Here is a 20016-nt window from a genome sequence, read left to right on the forward strand (position 1 = left end):
CTTCTGCGGACTCTCACATCATTTACTACGGACGACCGCTGTGGAAGACATTCAATTCTGGAAGCCTCTGGGTGATGGCCAACCACAAATTGATGGGTGGCGAAGACTTTGCCATCCGCAAGACCGCCCACTGCTTCAGCATCTTGGCGTCTCGTCTCGCGCTAAGCCTTTCGCCGACTGAATCGCCAAACTCGGAACTCTTTGCAAGACAGAAGCAATTCGTCGACAGCACAGTAGATCGCCACATGCGCATTGTCACGCATGTTACCAGCGAGGGTGTCATGCACGTTGAATCTCCATCAGAGCCTGTGCTAGCCATCGCTGCTTCCAATATCATGCTGGCTCCCTACCTCCAGTCAGCTGAGAAAGCGAGAGGCTACACGTACGCAGACATCCTCAAGAAATTTCAGCAAGAATGCTTGCTCAACCCCGATGTTGCCTTGCTGAAGGGCAGTTTCGGTGAACTTGCCTCGCGGATCATCTTGATGGTTGCTTGCGACGCCTGTGAAGCGCAAAAAAATCGAACAAACCGAGCCAAAGGAATCGTCGGACACCCAACACGTGGGCGCCAGCATCTACGCCAAGCCCGTGCGTCTCGAAAGCGTTCTTGAGAACCTCGCCGACCTCGACGAAGCCAATCTCGCTGCGCTGCGTCAACGCCTTGAAGACGTCTACGATGCCGGCTCGCGCACCGAACGGCATGCGATTCCGTTCAGAGATCAGTTGCAGTCGGCTTCCGCTACGCTGCCGATGTGGATCAACTTTACGCATTTCGACTTGCTTCCCGAAGCGATCAACAAGATAACACCCGAATTTCTATGGCATTGCTGGAAGCGTGGAGTAGCCGTGCAAATGGCGCACACACAGCATGGCATCGATGGCATCATCCCGGTCTTTGTAGGTCATCTCGACCGACCCTTCGTTGATGGTTCGTCGACCGATGCCTCTAACATCACTCTTGAGCCCAGAGAGGGCGAGAGGCACGCTGCGCGCTACATGACCTACATTGCCTGGGAAGCAAAGAACCGAAGGGATCCACAGAGCACCACGGTCCCTGCTAGTTCAGCGCCTGTCGTTGCTGGACCGGTGATCAAGAGCGCCTCGATGGCACCGCCAAACGAGAAGCCACTGACCGAACAGGCTCTGTTGATCGTGCTTTTCGACCTTGGGCACAAGCACCGGGTTCAAGAAAGCGCAAGACGGCTCTCGACCGCAAGTGACGCCTATTACCCGGTCAACAGTGTCCTCGGCTGTGCATTCGGGGGTTTGCTCGGCCCGCACGCTTACCCCTGTCTCGACCTTTTCGAGGCCCGTTCAACCTTGGTGGACATTCTGTCGTCTAGCTCTGATCCCGCACCAAACCCTCTCAACATCATCGAAAAGCCCATGTGGAATGAGCGCATCCAGCCCGAGTCGGATTCCATTTAGGGTGAGTTCGATTCTCGCCTGCTCTAGGGTCATCGCCAAAGTCAATGTTCAACACCGTTCTGCAGGCTCAAGGCGCCACCAGCACCCTCGATTTCGTCTCTGTCCTGATCCTTTCCGAAGCTCTCTCCTGTTTCGTTTTTCGCACGCAATGGCAATGAACATGTTTCCCTTTCGCTACGTTTCGTTTTGTTCGAGCCTTGCCCGCCACACAACGGAGACCTCAAGCGTACGGCTCTGACTGGGTGAACACTACCGTCCTCGTCACAAGCAGCGATGTCTCGGCTTACGAATGTGTTTCTTTCTCTCCTTGCCGCCATATGCGCTTGAATTGGAATGAGAGTTGCTCCCCTTGAGAACAGTAGATTTGCTACATCTGGTTTCAGACGGAAGATAACCGCGAACCCATTGCTCCGCGGCAAGGCGGCAGGGTTGAACGTTCGAGCAAGTTGCGGCTCCTATGCAGATTAAATATGACTGCTGTCCTTCGTGCTTTATGTCGCGTTCCCTCCTTTTTTTGCGCTAGAGTGACCAACTACGGCTGGTCCGTGAGCCTTGGAATAAGCACGCATGTTCCACGCCGCCGAACGACTCTGCCTCTGACACGGAGTGATATGGCTGTCGCAGTCGTATGCGTACGAGCATCTGTACGGTCGACAACCGATGTGCAGAGGTAATAAGCGCTAGGTTCAAGGTGGGCTACAAACGGGGAGACGACGTTCTCGAGCAGAAAAATAGGGTATGCAGACAATACACTCTTCACATCAAGATGTCAGGCGCTGGTCCGCCGAATTGGAGATCGAAGCCAGCGCTGTCCTTTCCAACCATCAATATAGAGTTTGATAAGCTCATCGCTGATTGCTTGGGAGTTCCTGAGAGTGCGTGAATAGGACCTGGCTTTGGCCAGATCGAGCACCACCCCGCCAGTACCTAGCCGCAAGAAGTCTTGTTGCAAGAAATCAAGGATCTTGCTGCACGGATTTGCGTCTACTGGCGTCTGCGGAACACTGTCGTCGATCTGATTGCCGAGCTTTTGCACTGAGGCGAGCCATGCTTCCCACTCGAGTGTGTCGGCGCTGCTGAGATCCATATTCCGAGCAAAAATCTTTAGAATGTCAGCCCACGATCGTCGAGCTCCATTCTCCAAGTGGAGAATGTTGAAGGTTCTACTTGGTGTCGATGTTGCATTGGTGGATTCGCGACTGCCATGACTGACGTTGGCTAGCTCGACCATGGCCTTTGCTGCTCGATCAACTGGTATCCATGACGCTTCCCCTGTGAGCCTTGGAAGCGCTCGAATTGTGTTGGACGACTGTACTATCATCGCCACGTGTTCGGCCGTGGCCCACTCGCCCGTACACTCGGGTCCGCTGAGCTGACCGATACGGACGGCAACACTGTCTAGGCAGCTCGATCCTGACGCTTTCAGGTGTGCATCGAGCTTGTCGAGTCGATGCTCGCAAGCAAGCTTTGCATGCGCATAACCCAGACAAGCTGTCAAAGACAAATCTGCCATCCGTTTTTCCGGAATGACCGTGCAAGCGTCGATCGATCCCGTGCCGACCAGTGTGCGACCACAGAGATCCAAGGTGCAAGCAAGAGGCTCGATCGCTGCCCTTGAGAGTTCAATTCAGTCAATTTGCACTATTCGTGATTGGGTGGTCGCGGCGCAAGCTCCACCCAAAATGCATCCTGGACCCTATCCACCTCGTGCACAGCTTTTCAGAGCAAACTTGGTCTGATCTTGCACCTTGCAGACTGGAATCGATCGTTGCTGAGCTCTGTTGTGGATTCACCGGTTCAATCAAAGGACGCTCGCGGCACGAATTGAAATCGTCAATCGTGAATGTGGTTGAAGGAGAGAGCTAAAATAGGCATACGAAATTCATGAATCCGAACTCGTGTGTTTTTCCTTGCCGTGCTTTATGATGGGAACACGCCAGTGAATCACGCCTCAGAGATAGCTATGAGGCAAGCTGAGAATGCGAACAGGCTTGCCGGACACTCGACGGCAGGATCATTGGCGAGCCAGAGTTGATCGAGGCAGGTATGCGCGCATGAATCGTACATGTAGTCGAGCTGCGCGAACCGGATCTGCAGCAGCAACTGTACACTCTGCCGGTCTTGAAGCAGCTTTGCGAAGAGCGCACCGTTATAGCTGTGGCTATTCGATGGCGCTGCAGGCTCCGATCGCAAAGGCGAGCTGTGGCGTGATGGGTCGAGGAGGTGTCAAGCCTTGCCAGGATCGTCGCAGCGCCTCGGCGGCGCTTTTGAAAACGCTGTAATCGTTTTTCGCTCTGACGCACGCCGAGCAAGGGCATTCAAGGATTCCACCGTCGCTTCGAGCGTTGGCATTGGACGCATTCTACCGGCTTTCGCTTCAAGCGCTGCTTGGTGGCACTGGCGCTAGACGGCGACACTGTTTGCGCGTGCGTAGTGTGTGCATTATCATGGGGTCAATGATATCGCCTTTTTGGGATGGCCAGAATGGCCAAAAGGGTGTTGCTCCATACGGTTTCTGGAAGCCGACCATTGCTTGCCCCGAAAAGGAAGCTCCGATTCCAGCTCGGCGTGCGGCAGCTACACGATGCGCCAGCATGCGTTTCTGCACAGCATGGATTCGAGATGGAAGCGCTGAATCCGCAACATGGACCGCTCTTGACCTCGTTAGTAGCTGTGTAGGTTCCCTGAAGTACTTGCTGGTAGAGGCAAAACCATCGCTCTGTCATGTCTGATCTCTCATGGAAAACCATCTTTGGCGAGTCGGATGTCTCGACATGTTTTAAAGAGATCGACTGCTGAGTTCGATCAAGAAGATGTGTTGGAAGGGAATATCGATTGGGCTATAAAAATATACGAATTCGCGAGTCGAATTAGATTCGTTGCTTTTTACTCTTTGAGTGCATCGACTTCGGTAGGGTGGAAGAAGCAAGAGGTTGGTGATCCGGAGACAGAGATTTGCGCTTCTTGACACTCGCATCATCGTGGTTGGCGACCACTGCCGGAGGGTTGACTTGGGCAGCATCTGGCTTGTGACTGGATAGAGGTTCGGGAAGAACAACCACGGGATGTGAAACGACGCCTCTGTACGTTTTGCGTGTCTGTGAGCGCAGCAGCAGGCTTCTGCAATTGTTCGAGATGGCATCTCGAGCAGCAGAAGGGTTGAGGCCGAAGATGGCGCCCAGATTGATGACGTCGTAAGGTGCTCGTAATGACAGCGCGTGAGTTGCGCCCGAAGAAAAGAAGACGCCCCTGCCATTAGTGACGCGAAGTAGGTCCCTGGCACCGCTGATGAGGTTCCTCCTCGCCTTTGAGCCATCGTCTGCCACGGCTTGTGCATAGGTGATCTCAAATTGGACGCCATTCTCGAGTGCTGCGTTGACGGTCGAGCGCTTGAGGAAAAAGGGAAGTCGAGGCTGTGCACCGAAATCAAGTGAGATGATATCGATGCTGAAAGGTTTCAGCTCAGAAAGAGTCAGACAGGCGTGCTGGAACGCCGCTTCGTTTGTGGGACGCACTGCGAGCAGATCGTAGCTCTGAAGTGGTGTGGCATTGTTGGTGACCCAACCGCTACCGGACTTGGCCATCGATTGTTCGTCCAGCACAAGAGTCAAACGACTGAGCTGGGTGAGTCCCGACGAGTTGTGGATCGAGGCGGTCTTTGGATTGGTGCTTGTTTTGCACCTTGTTCTGGGATCGAGCTCTGGAAACGGCGGGTTGGGACGACCGTCTCGTGATGGAGCCATCGAGTTTGGGTGGATTGCTGGGTCATATCTAGAGTGAACGGTGTGGTTGAACGCGACGTGCGAGTAGTTGAGTTGTTCCAGTTCGAGTACTATCTGCGCTAGTGTTGTAGCATCGTGCTCACGCAAAGCAGAGAGAGGCGTAGTTGAAGCCGGCTCAGGAGTCGGTGCTATGGAGGAGGACGCCAAAGGCTGTTGTTGCTTTGCTTTCTTCTTGGAAGACTGAGCTTGGGATGAAGCGCCACTCGATGACGACGCGCCAGCTCCCGACTGCTGTGGCCATGGGACATTGAGATCGTAGAACATCGTTGTGTACTGAACCACACCGACGAACCGCTTGGGGTAGGCCAAGGTGAAGAAGCTCAAGACGAGCAGAATCTGGTGAATTCAAGCTTGACGATTTACGATTCGTGATTCGTGATTCGTGATTGTCCGTGGATTCTTGTTGAAAAAAAAAAAAAAAAAAAAAAAAAGAGGTTGAGCTTGAATCGCGGAATTCGGAGACAACCCTTTCTCACAGTCGTGAGTGACGAGTCGTGAGTCTCGTGTCTCACTCCGTCCACGCAAGCGTGATGAAAATCGTGAATCGAGCTTTCTTTCGATCTCACATGCGAAACTACGAACTACGAACCACGAACCCGTGACCGTGAACAAGACGAAAGCTGAAATCGTGAATCGTGAATACCAAACAGTGCAACACTCGAGATTGGTGACTAACTGAGTGGCAATCGTAAATCACGAATGTGGCGTGCAGGGCGTTCGATTGGGCTTGACCTGCTCACAGCTGTTCGCATTGGCTTGTGACTGAAGACGATGTCACACTCGATGGCAAGACAGAAGGGGACAACGAGGGTATAATCGGATTGCAAAGTAGGACGAAAAGAATCAGAACGGCTTGACATTCATGATTGCCGAGCAAAGAGTCATGTTCAGCAGACTTCCTTGGAGAGAGTCGAGGCTGTCAAATGAGCGATCACGACAACCGAGTGCTAGATTGGGACAGCACCGGTGGTGGTGATGCGTTGCAAGATCGCAGTTTGACTTTGAGCGATGTTCATAGCGGTGGCGTGAGTATCGCTTGCGTTTCAGTGTGGCGGCTACCATTCGAGCAGGGTGATAACGGTGCTGATGGCCACAACGGCAGCAAAAAAGGTAATGCCAAACGCAGTCAAGGAGAGCATGGTGGCTGAGATTTGGCTGTACGCTACGAGAAGCAATCGTTTTCTGATGCTGGACAGGATAAACGTGAGTGAACAAGGTAGATGGAAGGCAAGACGACGTTACGACCTTGTCGCAGACGCACACGCCAACGCAATCGCAATCGCAGACGCTGAGGTGACAACGGGAGAAGCGTAGAGGTTCCCCGCTTTTCGTCACGCGTTCACGGACGTGCGGTTCGTGGGTGAAAACCATGCTGAGTCATGCTGTTTTGTTCACACACGGCACGCACATAGTAAGCCGACTTTGCGACGTGGATTCACGCTTCGTGATTTGTGATTTGTGAATTTTCACGCGACAACGCGAGTCGTGAGTGTTTGGCGCATGTGTGCTGCTTCACTTGACGTCGTTTTGTACCCCACAATCAAGAATCGTGAAAGGCACGAGGCTGCGCCGAGAGTTTACAACCATCGAGACCAAGACAACGTTGGCAGCCGTGAGGCTGTAAGCGTACATTCGTGAGTCGTGATTCGTGATTCGTGATTCACTGCTGCAAGAGGCGCCGCTGAATTGGCTGCATCATCTGCGCCCCAAGTTGCCGCTTTCCTATCACAGCCGGTTCGGAGTTATCTGTGCAGTGACAGTCGTGAATCGCACAGTGACCGTGGTTGCCACTCGACTACGAAAGAGGTGACCATCGTGCTCTGCCTCATTGGATGGTTCAGAGTCATGCATGCGCGCATCAACTAGTTTTCTGAACTTGGTTGCAATTCGGGCGACTGCTCTTCCCGCAATACTTGGTCCAGAAGGTCTACAATGCTGGTAGAAGAAATTAATCTTGAATGCTCGCTTCCTCTCTTTGGCCGAACTTTCCCTGTCAAGATGGCGCTCTTTTGGACAAGCGAGTCGGACTGCACGAAAACACAGTCACCAAGTCGTGCTTATGTGGCATGCAGAGCTGCGGCTCCCAAACCGTTGAGGACCCTGAGATGGAGTGCATTTCACACGAAAAGGGTTGGTGCTTCTTTTTGCAAGCATTCGTGATTTACGTTTGTCCATCCACCCAAGTCACGAGTGCAGAGATGCATACCGCCTCTTGTTTGTGCCAGCGGCTGCTATCCAACTCTCCGGATTCGTTCTTGGCCTCTCTGTTCTTCCGTTGGACATATCATCGAAAAGAGTATATAGCACCCAGCGTATCTTGGCCCGTTCCCATCCGACCGTCCCATCTTGATCATCCACTACCAAGCGAACGCCACCGGTCTGCAATCATGACGGTCCCCACCACGGATGCGCAGGGCTTAACCCAGTTCAAAGAGCCATTCACCTTTGATTCGGTGCTTGGCTTGCTCAGCAAGGTGCCGTTTTCCACGCCCTTCCTCGCGCTCCTCCCGGCACTGGCGGTCTTGTACCACAAGCACACGAACCCGGCTGTTGTGCTTCCCACCACGCACACGGACGCGCTCGCGCTCGTCCGATCGCTGCTCTTCTCGCAGCACAGATGGCTGGGCTATCTCTGGATCTTTATCCTGATCCGAACCATCAACCGCGGTCTGAACCGATACGTTCGAAACCACAAAGAGTGGAGACGCGATCCGATCGACTACACCAAAGATGTGGTGGTCATCACTGGAGGATCTCAGGGTATCGGCAAGGAGATTGTTCAGCTGCTGAGTCACAAGAAGCATGCGTCGATCGCGGTGCTCGATATGGCACCACCTGCGTACGTTAAAGCACCTGCTGGAGCGCCCGAGATTGTGTACTTCAAGACCGACGTTAGCAATCGCGAACAGGTCGGCGAGGTGGGCGCCAAGATTCGAGCCGCTTTTCCAGGAAAAAAAATTGGCGTCCTGATCAACTGTGCTGGTGTAGCTTCGGGAAACACGATTCTGGATGTCGATCTCGAGTCAGCGGCGCGGCTGTGGCGTATCAACACGCTTGCCAATTGGATTACCGCCAAGGAGTTTGCGCCCGATCTGATTGCGCGTAATCACGGCCATGTCGTGACGGTTTCATCGGCAGGCGCCTATGCGACGCTTCCGTCCATGTCTGAGTATGCGACGTCCAAGGCGGCAGCATTGGCATTCCACGAGTGTCTAGCTATCGAGTTTCGAACGCGCTACAATGCTCCGCGCGTTCGCACTACTCTGGTCGCCCCCACCAAGGTGCGAACTGCACTTGGTGACGGTATGGAAGATCACGCAGATCCCTTCTTTACTCCGGTCCTGGAACCTGTCCAGGTGGCTGAAAAGGTGGTTTGGTCTCTCGACTCGGGTCTTTCGCAACACCTTCTGCTCCCCGGTTTCGCCAATCTGCTCCCCTGGATCCGTGCTTTGCCCGACTGGTTCCGTCGTCTCCTCGCAATCCTCGACAACAGCGACAACACCGTCACCCACAAAAGCATGGCTAGAGCCTTGAAAAACGGCTACGGCAGCAACTGGGAAGGCTCCGACAAAGAGCTTCACGAACGAAGGCTCAAACTCCTGGCCCAGCAATCTGCACCAAAGTAAATCACCGAAACACCCCACCTTCCTCTCCTCCCAACTAAGCTTATCCGAATCTCTCTTTGTGCCCCCTCTTAGCCCCCACAGCCCACATGTATTCTTGGCTTCACATAGGCGCCCTCTAGTGCATTCGTAATTCACTGTTATAACCCGCCTCATGTTTGTATCTTGGTGTACTCATGTGTATTGCCAATTGTCAGTAATCGCCTGCATCGCATCCAGCCAGAGCAACACACGTCATTCAAGAAGGAGAACCTTGTTCAGCAATTTCGAGTAGTTATATGTTTGTGTGGTACCGAACCGAGATCGAACCGACCTTCACGCCCCCCAAAAAAACAGGTGGCTTGGCAACCTCAAGCCATAGGCTGAGAGTTGAGTGTGCCGTGGCCTTGCGGTGAATGGCTATACACGGTCACTTCAACGTCCACCTTTCCTCTTTTTCTTCTTTGCACCGCCCGAGGTGCTAATCACCGTTGGCATGCCAGTAGCATCTACCGCATCCTTGTTGGCTTCCGCGTCCGCAGTGCTTGGCTGATCATCGTAGGTGTGCGTCTCTTTGCTGCCTTCGCAAAGCATACCTGAACCGGTGCTCGCCTGACTTGCACTGTCGCCGCTACCTTCCGAGTTGGACGGACTGCTTTCGCGTACCACCTTACGCTCGACTCGACTGTCGGCCGTTGTCGTCAGGCCGCCGCTGTGGCTCAACAGGCTCGAGCGCGTGGAGCCACCAGCGGGGAGAGCATACACCAATTCCTTGGCTGTAGTGGCTTTGCATTTAGCCTCCTGGGCTTGTGAAAGACTTGATCGCGATTGCATTGTGGCGGCAGTGTCCGAGTCTTCCTCAAACATGCCCACAGTAAAGTCATCGTCCATGCTATTACTGCCATGCGTTTGCTTCTTGTTGACGTGCTGACCTTGCGGCATGTCAACCGCCTCGAATAACGGAGCTCCAGCCGCTGCTGGGCTGCGACTCGCTTCGATAGCGTCCCAATCGCACTCGTCTACGTCTGCTGAAGCGTCTTCGGCTTCACTAAAGCGTGTCGAGGGAGTTTCAGCCGAGCTAGGCTGCGAACCTCTGCACGGTTCGTCGTTGCGGAGCACAGAAAGCAGCGATACGTCTGACCGATTAGAACCGTGCTCGATATGGGCATCGCTGCGGTACGCCGGTCGATTCGATCGGTCCAGATCGTCATGTTCGCCTAGCAGGTCGACATCGTCGCCGGCATCAAATGAGATGGATGCCGTGTTTCTGGACAAGTTGGCGCTTTCTTGCTGTGGTGCGGTGCCAGAAGCGCCACTCGTGCGCCGCTTTGCTATGTCGACGCCTCGGCCGAGTTCCTTACCTGCGCGATAGATGCCGCCAAGTCCACCAGCGACAATACGAATGGGGATGCTGCTGCCAGTGGGCCATCCAGCTGAGCGAGCGCGCTGTCCCTGCGGAAAGCTGGGAATATGAGCGGAAGCACTACGTGGAGGCAGGTGCTCAGGATCAAACGACATTTGGTCAAGAGCGACAGCCAAACTATCGTCGAACGAGCTCGGACCTTCCGAGGAAGGTTCGCGAGACACAATGCGTGCAGTGCGTCGAACTTGGATAGGCCTCGAGGCGCGACGTTGGATGCAGCGTAGTCGTTCAGCTTGTTGAGCAGCAGGAGAGGCTGACTTGAGGTTGCAGGTACGAGCATGAAAGAACGTCTGTCGAGAGAGAAAGATGGAAGATGGAAGCATGGCGGGTGACTGGCTGTATGTTTCGATCTCGGCTTTGGCTACCGACGCCAGCGGCGTTGCGAGAGAAACATTAGAGGCGTCAAGAGAGCGCGATGCGCCCAACTGATCCGCGAGCGCGGCTACACTGAGTTTCGTGACCGAGCCTGCTTGAGGTGCGATGTGCTGCCACAAAGCCACACGCACGCATTCGGCCAGTAAACGCGGTGCTTGTTGATGGTTTAGTAAGCCTTCGCCCGCCTTTCTCATCATTTGAGAGAGACCAGAGGTTCGTGGCGACGTGGAAGCCACCAAGCATCGCTTCGAGTCGGCGGCGTCTTGGCTCGCGTTGCCGACGCCAGAGGCATATGTCTGCGTACTCCAGCAGCGAACGGCGTGAAGGGTGACGCCAAGGATACGCGTATCGCTGGTGAGCAGCTCAAAAGGCGAGCAGACGTGGCCGTCGGAATGAGAGGTGGGTGATGGATGCGGAACAAGCAGGAAAGAGGGAGGCGCCAGCTTCTGTGTTTCGGCTGCAGTCGTAGAGGTGATGTCTGGGCCAACGCGGCTTGGTGGTCTGGAGAGGAGTTCTTGCTGTGGTAGCGGTGGAGGCGAGGGCCGAACGGATCGGGCGAGACTGGAAAGCGAGATACCCAAGGGCTGAAGCGTGTATGGGTTCCTGATCTTGGCTTGCACGTGATTGGCAATCGAAGGGACGCCGCCAAAGGGGTTGACAGCATAGATGTGGACGGTGCCGCTGTGTGTGCCGACGGCGATCCACTGGGAGTCGGGAGTCCATTGGGCGTTGACGACGTCTGCGGTGGTGATGCCGCGCAGGAGCTTGTATCGATGCCAAACGGCGGAGGAGGAGGCAGAGGTGGTAGAGTTGCCAAAGGTGCCGGAGAGGGGCAGCTCAAAGACGTGGAAAGCATGGCCGAGCGCATCGGCGGTGAGGAGGAGGCGACCACAGGGGCTGAATGAGACGAGTGTCACGGCATGGCTGGAGGGTGCAAAGGTGCAGAGAGTGCGTGCGTCGGATGCAAGGTCAATGACGCGAACGCATCCGGCATGGGAGTTGTGCGCGCTTTGCACGGAAGCGGCAGTGGCAGCGGCAGCAGCAGCAACATCGGCAAGGGCGGTAGCACCTGTGGATAGACGCTTTGCGGCGCGGCCAGCGTCTGCGGCTGAAAGCATGGGAGAGGTGGAAGCGGATGAGGCTTGACGAAGTGGGTGTGGAGCCGAGTGAGGAGCCGACTGGGAAAGCAGACTGGGTTGTGAGGGCGCAAAGGGCGGGGCAGCAGGTGGACTGGCGGCTTGGGGCCAGTAGGAACTTCCCCATTCGCCAAGGTTGCGGACGCCATTGATGACGCCTCCGCGGATACGACGTGCTGCATCGCCGACGTGCGCTGAAGTCTCAAAGAGGTTATCGCGCATTTCGCCTAGACGTGCGGGATTGTCCGAGTGTATGGTGGCAGAGGAGTAAGACAGGTCGTGGTAGGTGGCGTTGGAGAATCTGCGGACGTCGGAACGAATAGGCGAAACATGGTCGGAGGGAGTACATGCAAAGGCGAGCAGACGGTGGGAGAGGGAAATAGGCACAGGACGCTCCAGAGAAGCAGCCGAGACGTCCAGAATGGGAGGATAGAGATAGTGGAGAGTGGAGGTGGACAAAACGTGGATCGAGGGAGGCGCGGCAAAGGAAAGCACCAGGTAGTGGTGGTTGCACTGTGCCTGTACCTGAGGCCAGAGGAGATCGCGTCGTTGGTCCGTGTGCTGAGCTGGAACGGGCACAGATCGAGAGGGATGGGGAAGCTGCACGGATGCCTGCACCTGATGGGCAGTGAGCGAGTAGGCGAGCAGGCAAGGGGCCTTGTCAGATGGCTGTACGACGAGTAGAAGCTGCGGATCGGTCAGGTCGGCGGTGGGAGGACGGACAAGGGCGGTGAGTAGGAGTGAAGGTTTAGATGAAGGGACGGAGGTGGATGGATTGAGGAGGACGTCAGCTGCGTTGGGAAGGCAGAGGAGCTCGGAGATGGTGCGGTGATGAACGAGAAGGGCTTGGAGAGAGCCGTCGTCAAAGTACGAGATGAGCAAGGGAGCGGATTTGGTAGGATTGTGTTGAAACGGGAGACGATCCCAGCGTGACCAGAGAAGACGAGGCGCAGTAGCGTGATCAGTGTGGTGCGCCTGGTGTAGAGCGGCGTGAATCTGGGCGGGATGAGGAGGAGAGGGAGCATTGAGAAAAGCGTCGTAAATGGGAGAGATGGAACCGTCGGAGCGAAGCGGGGTGGCATTGGCGGGCGAAGGAGAAGTGGGTACGGTAGAGTTGGAGTGGGCTGCGATGAGATTGTTGAAGCCACGATTGGCATGGTGAGAGAGAGCCGAGATGGTCGACGTGACGGAATTAATGGCAGACACGGGTTTGAAGGTGGATGCTACAAACGTTCGAGGAGGAGCTGCAGTGACAAAGTCGACGGCCGAGGTGGACAAAGGATGGATGGAAGCCGAAGCCGAAGCAAGATCAAGAGCGGCTGAAGGGTCAGCGCCAGGAGAATCTAGGATCGAGACGCACGGGGATGAGGCGGAAGCGGAAGCGGAAGCGGAAGCGGAAGCATCGTCGTTCGGGTCGTTGTGGTTGGATTTGTTAGATTTCTTTTTCTGCTTTGTGGTGGAAGATGGATTGGCGTCATTGGAGCGATGGCTCATGGATGATGAGCTAGCAGCGAGCTCTGAACAGAGAAGTAAACCAAAGAAAGAGCGAGATGGAGCGCGCCCAGTTCGAGCCGAGTTGAAGCCGAGAGTGATGTGAAGCCGAGAGTGAGTCAAAGCCGAGAGTGAGCTGGATTGGAGGCAGTGCTTTTATAAACCAAGACTTGGGCCGAGGAAAAGGAGAGTGAATGAGGACAGACGAGCAGCAAACGAGCAAAACGAGAGGGGACGCCGCTGAGCGACGAGGGTTTGAGGGGACGAGGATTTGTGATTGCTTGAGAGGTTGTGATTGGCTTCAAACTGGCTTAGCAATCGTGAATATGGACAGACGGTAGACGTTGACTTGAAGGTGGCTGCAAATGGACGTGATGGTGATTGTATGTGTTGAGTAGGATCGCGATGGATAGTGGTGGTCAAGGCACGAGGGGGGTAAGAGTGACTCGCGCGTCGACACAAACGGCAACGTCAACGTGCACGGTGGGATGTGCTTAGGGTTCGAGTGCGCCTACCGCATCGCTGCGCAAACTGACGCGACGCTCAACCACCGACGCTGGTTTGACGCTGGTTTGGCGCTGGTCAGCTGCTGGTTAGCTGCTGGTTATCAGCTGTGGACTGCATAGCTGTACTGTACTAACCCCAAAGACTCTCTGATTCACGCACGTTTCACGATTGTGACTGCATTTGAACCCTGAATTCACGATTTCGGCTTGTCCGTAACCCAACGCGGCGCACCCGATCGTTGCTACTCGAATTCATCTCTGGCGCGTCACTCGTCACTGGCGCACCCGACGAGCCTGCTCCAACACTCGGTGACTGGTGACTGTTCCAGTGCTGGCTTCGCTCGTTGACGATTTCTCCACATTTTTGAAAGCGCGTTGCTAACTTATCATCGATATTCGTGATTTCGTGAAGCGCAGCCTGCTGCTACGTTACAGGTACTTCACTGTACAGTACTGACGCCTGGCCAGTGGTCAGTGCAGTGCATTCGGCAAAATAAATCTGAACCCGATCGTGGATGCATCGCGATCAATCGTAGCAATCACAGAATAATCACGAATCGTGATCGTTAATCGTGAATGACCGTCCGATTCAGCCTGCCACATCCGCGCCGCGGAGCTGAAAGCTCAACCCTCTTTTGTTTCCTGTCTGTCATCCTCCTCGATCTTGTTCGCTCTCTCACTCTCGACAAACGTCGCCTCTAGATCCTAGATCGCTCCACGCTTCTGCTACCTGATTGCCCAGTATGTCGACTACAGCATCCGACCCCGAAGAGTTGCTCCATGCGTGGAGTTTCCAATACCTTCGTTTAAAGGCCTTGGTCGTGCTCATGCGTTTCTTGAATTCTCTTCGTCCACTGATCCACACTAACCAGCCGCCGCTGCCCCATGCATTCGAACGTCACATTGTCCAGCTTCCTTCGCGACAAAGCGGTCGAACCATAAAAGCCCACATCTACCGTTCCAAACATGTGGCTCCTTCTTCTGATGGCGTCGCCGCTCCTCTTCCCGTCCATGTAACCTGGCACGGATCTGGATTTGTTCTGCCCAACCTCGGCGATGATCATGCATTTATTGTACACCTCCTCCAAGCGCTCGGTCCCAACTGTATCGTCGTGGATGCCGACTACCGCAAGGCTCCCGAACATCCTTTCCCTGCTCCAAGTCACGATGCTCAAGACGTCGTCAACTACATTCTCTCTCAACCTGACGTCTATGATGCCCGCCGCATCACCCTTGGTGGCTTTTCGGCAGGCGGCAACCTCGCCCTCGTCGTTGGCGCACATTTCGGTCCGCAACGCATCGCTGGTGTCGCCGCGCTTTACCCCGCCGTCGACTTCACCGTCAAGCCAGGAGATCGCGCTCTCCCCACCAAAGACCGTCCCGCTAGCGGTTTCCCACTTCCGGCGTGGATGAACAATCTGTTTCTGGATTGCTACTTTGTCCGTCCGGACCACAAGCGCCATCCGCTCTGCAGCGTCTACTATCTCGATGCGGATCGCTTCCCTCCTCTCCTACTTGCTTCCGGCCAGGTCGACTACCTCTGGCATGCCTCCAACAAGCTCGTTCACAAGCTCACCCATGCCGGCAGAACAGACGCGCGTTTCATCAGCATCCAAAAGGAAGGACACGGCTTTGACAAACTCCCTCGAGGTCCTGCTTCTCGTCAACGCAGGGATTACGTCTACACCGAGTTTGCCAACTTTATCCGCGACGCATGGGCTCGCACATCTTCTCAACACAAAGCTCACCTTTAGATCTTGTCACCATACAAGGTATAAGCACACCATACCCACCACTTTCCTCTGCGAGTGCTTTTGGGCATACATCTTGACCCCTAGAGCCCGAGTGCGGCTGCCAATGTCCTTTTCTCCTTGCTCCTGTGCATCCAGCTGCTTTGATGCTCGACTTGCTCGTCTTCCATTCCATCGCTCCGATCCGACTCGACCTTTGCATCTGCGTCCTGTCGTCGTCGTGCAACCACCTCTTTGCCGAGCTGGGCTGCAGCTCGGTCCTCTTCTCGGCTGCCATCGTCCAAGCCTTGCCTTGTCCTTGGAAGCGAACTGCTCCAGAAATGCTTGCGATCCGTCGAATTGAGCATGCGCAAACCGATCCTTGCTGGCGTCGACTGCACGCATTCCCTTGGCATGTAGTTGATCGGTGACTCTGGACCGGTGAAGATGGCTAGATCATACAGCAGAGCGCCCAGCAGTGCGTCCCTGTAGCAGCCTGGCTGCGGTACAGCCACCAACATGCGTTGTGCGTGCAAAGCTCTCTTCCCCAGCCCACATGTATAGAAAAAGTCGCGGTCCCAGATCCCAACTCGGGAGAAATCGCATAGCTCGTTGGCCATGCAAGCGACATGCCGATCCTCACCACCACCAACCCCAACACGAGCTCCGATAGACCGTCCGAAGGCGGCGCGTGGACTTTGCCGTCACCATCAAGATGCTCGTCGCCGTCACCTCGGTTCCAAATCCTGACGCTGAGCCAAACACGAACTGCGGCAGCGTGACAAACAGACGTCCCGTACTGTGCTCTCCGGAAACGGTTCGAATGTTGCGATCGCCTTGGTGCTGGTCGATGGCAGCCAAGTAGATGGCGTACGTGATGGCCGCGCCCAAAATCGATCCGAGCAGCTGAGCACGCCAGTAGACCGGCACTTGACTCCACTCAGATAGATCGTCGAGGCCACTGCCAACCCCCATGCCCAGTTCTGGCTTGGATATGCTCCTGCACTTGATCGCATCGACTGCAACAGCGTCACTTGGCAGTCGACTGCCGTCCCTACTGTGATGAACAGCATCGTTGCCAGCAGCTTGGCAACTTGGCGAGAAACTCGTGAGTGTGATAGCGCGTGCGACCCAAATGGTGGGGGGTTAGGCTTTCGTCCGCCAACCAGCCCTGTTCGCCTAGCCATTGTTCGTCGTCATCGCCTTGCACTACGTCTAGCTCTTTCTTGATTTCGTAGTGATACCCATCTCTGCTGGAATCTGTAGATACGTCCGTTGCATTTGCATGCAATGAAAAGGTAGTGTCGTCGCTATCACGCACTGCTTCGCTCGTCCTGTGTGCTCCAGTTCGCTGTTCTCGTTCGCATCGCGACATTTCGCGTGCGATGGCACGCTGCTTGCGAGCCATGCACTTCTTGTAACTTATCGCGTCTAGCTGAGCTACGCTGACTCTCACTCAGACCGCGCGCAGTACTGTTGAAGTGATCCTTGTTGGGTTTTCTGCCAATGAGCGCTTGCATCGCTCCTCGTTCTTTCCGTTCACAATTGTTGCATCTCGTCGAATGGCGGACCTTGTTCCAAGCATCCGCCTGCGTTCCGACGCTCTTTCGTGAGGTTGCTCTGACGATGGCAAGGCGTACTCGGCTTGCAGATTCGTACGTCAGCCGCCGGTCCACCTGCAGCGCGACCGCGTGGAATAGGGTTAGCACCGGACAGTCCAGGATGTCGAGTTTGCTCGCTTGTCGAGCGATTCTCCAAGTCGGCACTTGATGCTTTCGCTGGACGCACGCGTTCGAGAATAGCACGTAGAAGCGCTGAGGGGGGAGGAAGGGCATAGACCAAGATTTCATGTGCTTGCTGGGCGTTGGCGAGACGTCGACGAGAGAGGCTCGATCGTGTTGGTCCAGGGCACCGGCTTGGATGTTACTCGCCGTTCGGGGAGCCCTGGCTGTCTCTGCGGTGGGACTGCTGTCCGACAATTCGAGTTGCGGTCTACTCTGTACGCGCACTGCCGGCTCTGGAGGACACTCGTAAAGCTGCCTGGCTGGTAGAGGTGAAGCTTGTCGGATCCGAGCTAGATCGCTCAGGGCTGTATCTGCGCTTGTGCCGGGTGCAAATTCGACTCAGTTGAACGCGCAGTAGTCGCACGCTGCTTTTCGAGAGCTAGTTGCTTGGTGTCTGGCCTGGGCGTCGGCAATCGGCGTAGATGCGCCAATGTGCTGTTGCGACTCCACAGCACGCTTGCACGTAAGCTCGACCGAGGTGATGCTGTGATACGCACGTACAGCTTGTCGTGGAGTGCTCGTCGGATGTGGCAGCACCGATGCGGCTACCGCTCGCAAGCTTGACTCTGAAGCAAACCAAGCATCGCACGTCGATCCGATCGGGCTACCTACTGCACAGGTGTACCAAGCTCGTTCTTGATCCGCCGTGTTCGTCACTCGTGATCAAGCAACGTAAGCGCGACAAGATACAGTTGCGTCTGACTGCTGATCACATCGATGCTGACCGTCGGCTGCGACGATTGCACCATCTTCTGAATCAATGCGGAGCCAGTCGTCGCTCATGTTTGCCACTGCGTTATCCAACGCCCAAGGGCGCTGCATGTTGGCAGTCAACCTGGACAGAGAAGCTACAGTTGTATTTGTGATTCACGATTTCGACGACTGGCTTTGGATCGAGGCACGACGTTCAGATTGTTCCTACTTGCTATGCCAGCATTCGTGATTCTCACGTCTATCTGAAGCACATGTGTGTATATTGCAGTTGTCCATCCTCAAGTTCGAGCATCAAACGCTACTTTAGCGTCAAGTTTGGCCGATCCGTGCTTGTGTCAAGTTGTACTGCGCGCTGTTCGACATGAATCATTGTGTGTGAATCGTGAATCGTGAATCGTGAATGGCCGTGGGCGCTGTTCAGAATAAGCGTTCCTGATTTAGCCGGTTGATTCACGTTTTACGATTCACGACGAGGTGTTTTGTCTACCTTGACTGCCAGCCTGAATCACCAAAACACGAAACCAAACAGACGCTAACAAACGCAGGATCTGCTCATGCGCTGTCCCTTTTGTGCCATGGACCATGGGATATAACTTAGAACAAGTTGGATGACGAGAAAGAGCAGGTCCGCACCTTCCAAATCGTGAATGCGTCGTACGCGGTACATGGTCTTCACAAGTGAATCACGAATTGCATCTAAGTTATTAGCAGCAATAAAGGACCAAAAAAATCGAACTCAAAATCGTGAATCACGAATGAAAATGAAAAAATCAAGTCTCAACACCACCGACCTTGCAACTCACAACAGCTATCAAGCTCAAGAACGAGATACGAGTGACATTGGCCACGAGATGGATTGATATCAACGTAGACGGATCGATTTTGATAATGAGAGGAAAAGGAATATGGTACATGAGGTATGCGCTGACTGACAAACGATTAGTCGATCGACTCCATAGCCGAGGCACCAGCTACTTCCTCGGGAGTAGGTTCAGCCTTGTCATCGGCAGCACCGGCATCGACGCCAACGTCATCGATCGAGAGACCAAGCGAGATGAGCTTGTACAGACGGCTGGCAAAGTCGTGTGGCTGCTCGAGAGTGAAGCCCGAGGTGAGCAGAGCTGTTTCGTAGAGGAGAACGGTGAGGTCACGGACGGTAGAGTCGTTCTTGTCCGAGCTCGACTTGGCAGCGAGCTCCTTGACGATCGGGTTCGACGGGTTCAGCTCGAGCGTCTTCTTAGCAGCCATGTACTGCGACATGCTCGAGTCGCGGAGCGCCTGCGCCTTCATGATACGCTCCATGTTGGCCGACCAACCAAAGGTGTTGGTGACCAAAACACAGGGCGAGCCGACGATACGGTTCGAGACCACCACCTTTTCGACCTTGTCGCCAAGGATCTCCTTGACGTTCTTGCAGAGGTCCTCGCAGTTCTTGGTGTCCTCCTCGCGCTGCTTCTTCTCGTCGTCCGACTCTTCGAGCTCGAGACCCTCCTTGGAGACGCAGACGAGCTTCTTGCCTTCAAACTCCTTGAGCTGGGTCACGGCGTACTCGTCAATGGGGTCGACCATGAGGAGCACCTCGAGACCCTTCTTCTTCAAACGCTCCAAGAAGGGCGAGTCGCGGATCGAGGCGAGCGACTCGCCGGTGAGGTAGAAGATCTGGTTGTTCTTGCCGTCTTGGGGCATGCGCGTGATGTAGTCCTTGAGCGACGTCATCTCGTCGCCCGACTTGGTCGAGTGGAAGCGCAGGAACTCGGCGAGCTTGGCACGGTTCGTGGCATCCTCGTGAATGCCGAGCTTGAGGTTCTTGCCAAACGCCTCGTAGAACTTGGCAAAGTTGTCCTTGTCCTCGGCAATCTCCGAGATCATCTCGAGCGTCTTCTTGACAACGTTCTTGCGGATGACCTTGAGAATCTTGTTCTGCTGCAGCGTCTCACGCGAGATGTTGAGTGGCAGGTCTTAACGAGTCGAGGATGCCCTTGGCTTCGTTAGATACTCCCCCTAAGTGCTCCCATTCGTCCATGATAAAGACGCGACGAACAGAA

The 20016-nt window shown here is 54.9% G+C and overlaps 8 protein-coding genes across 8 annotated transcripts; 2 read left to right on the forward strand and 6 right to left on the reverse strand.

Moving 5' to 3' along the window:
- Positions 1-2197: 2197 nt before the first annotated feature.
- On the reverse strand, positions 2198-2941 carry UMAG_11950 (uncharacterized protein; the record flags this gene model as incomplete). The annotated part of the gene is made up of 1 exon (XM_011391535.1): positions 2198-2941. The coding sequence occupies one exon, from the start codon at positions 2939-2941 to the stop codon at positions 2198-2200; it is 744 nt and encodes a 247-aa protein (XP_011389837.1).
- Positions 2942-4298: 1357 nt separating this feature from the next.
- Positions 4299-5474, reverse strand: UMAG_03124 (uncharacterized protein; the record flags this gene model as incomplete). The annotated part of the gene is made up of 1 exon (XM_011391291.1): positions 4299-5474. One exon carries the CDS (start codon positions 5472-5474, stop codon positions 4299-4301), a length of 1176 nt encoding a protein of 391 aa, XP_011389593.1.
- Positions 5475-6053: 579 nt separating this feature from the next.
- UMAG_11951 (uncharacterized protein) lies at positions 6054-6581 on the reverse strand (the record flags this gene model as incomplete). Its single annotated transcript, XM_011391536.1, has 1 exon — positions 6054-6581. The coding sequence occupies one exon, from the start codon at positions 6579-6581 to the stop codon at positions 6054-6056; it is 528 nt and encodes a 175-aa protein (XP_011389838.1).
- Positions 6582-7597: 1016 nt separating this feature from the next.
- On the forward strand, positions 7598-8836 carry UMAG_03126 (uncharacterized protein; the record flags this gene model as incomplete). The annotated part of the gene is made up of 1 exon (XM_011391292.1): positions 7598-8836. The coding sequence occupies one exon, from the start codon at positions 7598-7600 to the stop codon at positions 8834-8836; it is 1239 nt and encodes a 412-aa protein (XP_011389594.1).
- Positions 8837-9247: 411 nt separating this feature from the next.
- UMAG_03127 (uncharacterized protein) lies at positions 9248-13240 on the reverse strand (the record flags this gene model as incomplete). Its single annotated transcript, XM_011391293.1, has 1 exon — positions 9248-13240. The coding sequence occupies one exon, from the start codon at positions 13238-13240 to the stop codon at positions 9248-9250; it is 3993 nt and encodes a 1330-aa protein (XP_011389595.1).
- A 1246-nt stretch (positions 13241-14486) lies between these two features.
- UMAG_03128 (uncharacterized protein) lies at positions 14487-15497 on the forward strand (the record flags this gene model as incomplete). Its single annotated transcript, XM_011391294.1, has 1 exon — positions 14487-15497. One exon carries the CDS (start codon positions 14487-14489, stop codon positions 15495-15497), a length of 1011 nt encoding a protein of 336 aa, XP_011389596.1.
- Positions 15498-15924: 427 nt separating this feature from the next.
- Positions 15925-18079, reverse strand: UMAG_03129 (uncharacterized protein; the record flags this gene model as incomplete). Its single annotated transcript, XM_011391295.1, has 6 exons — positions 15925-16241; positions 16274-16473; positions 16532-16733; positions 16795-17513; positions 17622-17865; positions 17983-18079. The coding sequence occupies 6 exons, from the start codon at positions 18077-18079 to the stop codon at positions 15925-15927; spliced, it is 1779 nt and encodes a 592-aa protein (XP_011389597.1).
- Positions 18080-18910: 831 nt separating this feature from the next.
- Positions 18911-19930, reverse strand: UMAG_11952 (putative heat shock protein 80; the record flags this gene model as incomplete). The annotated part of the gene is made up of 1 exon (XM_011391537.1): positions 18911-19930. A coding segment is annotated over one exon (1020 nt), but the record flags the coding sequence as incomplete, so codon positions are not given.
- Positions 19931-20016: the final 86 nt, after the last annotated feature.

Source organism: Mycosarcoma maydis, chromosome 8 (genome assembly GCF_000328475.2).
Source record: "Mycosarcoma maydis chromosome 8, whole genome shotgun sequence".
NCBI lineage: Eukaryota > Fungi > Basidiomycota > Ustilaginomycetes > Ustilaginales > Mycosarcoma > Mycosarcoma maydis.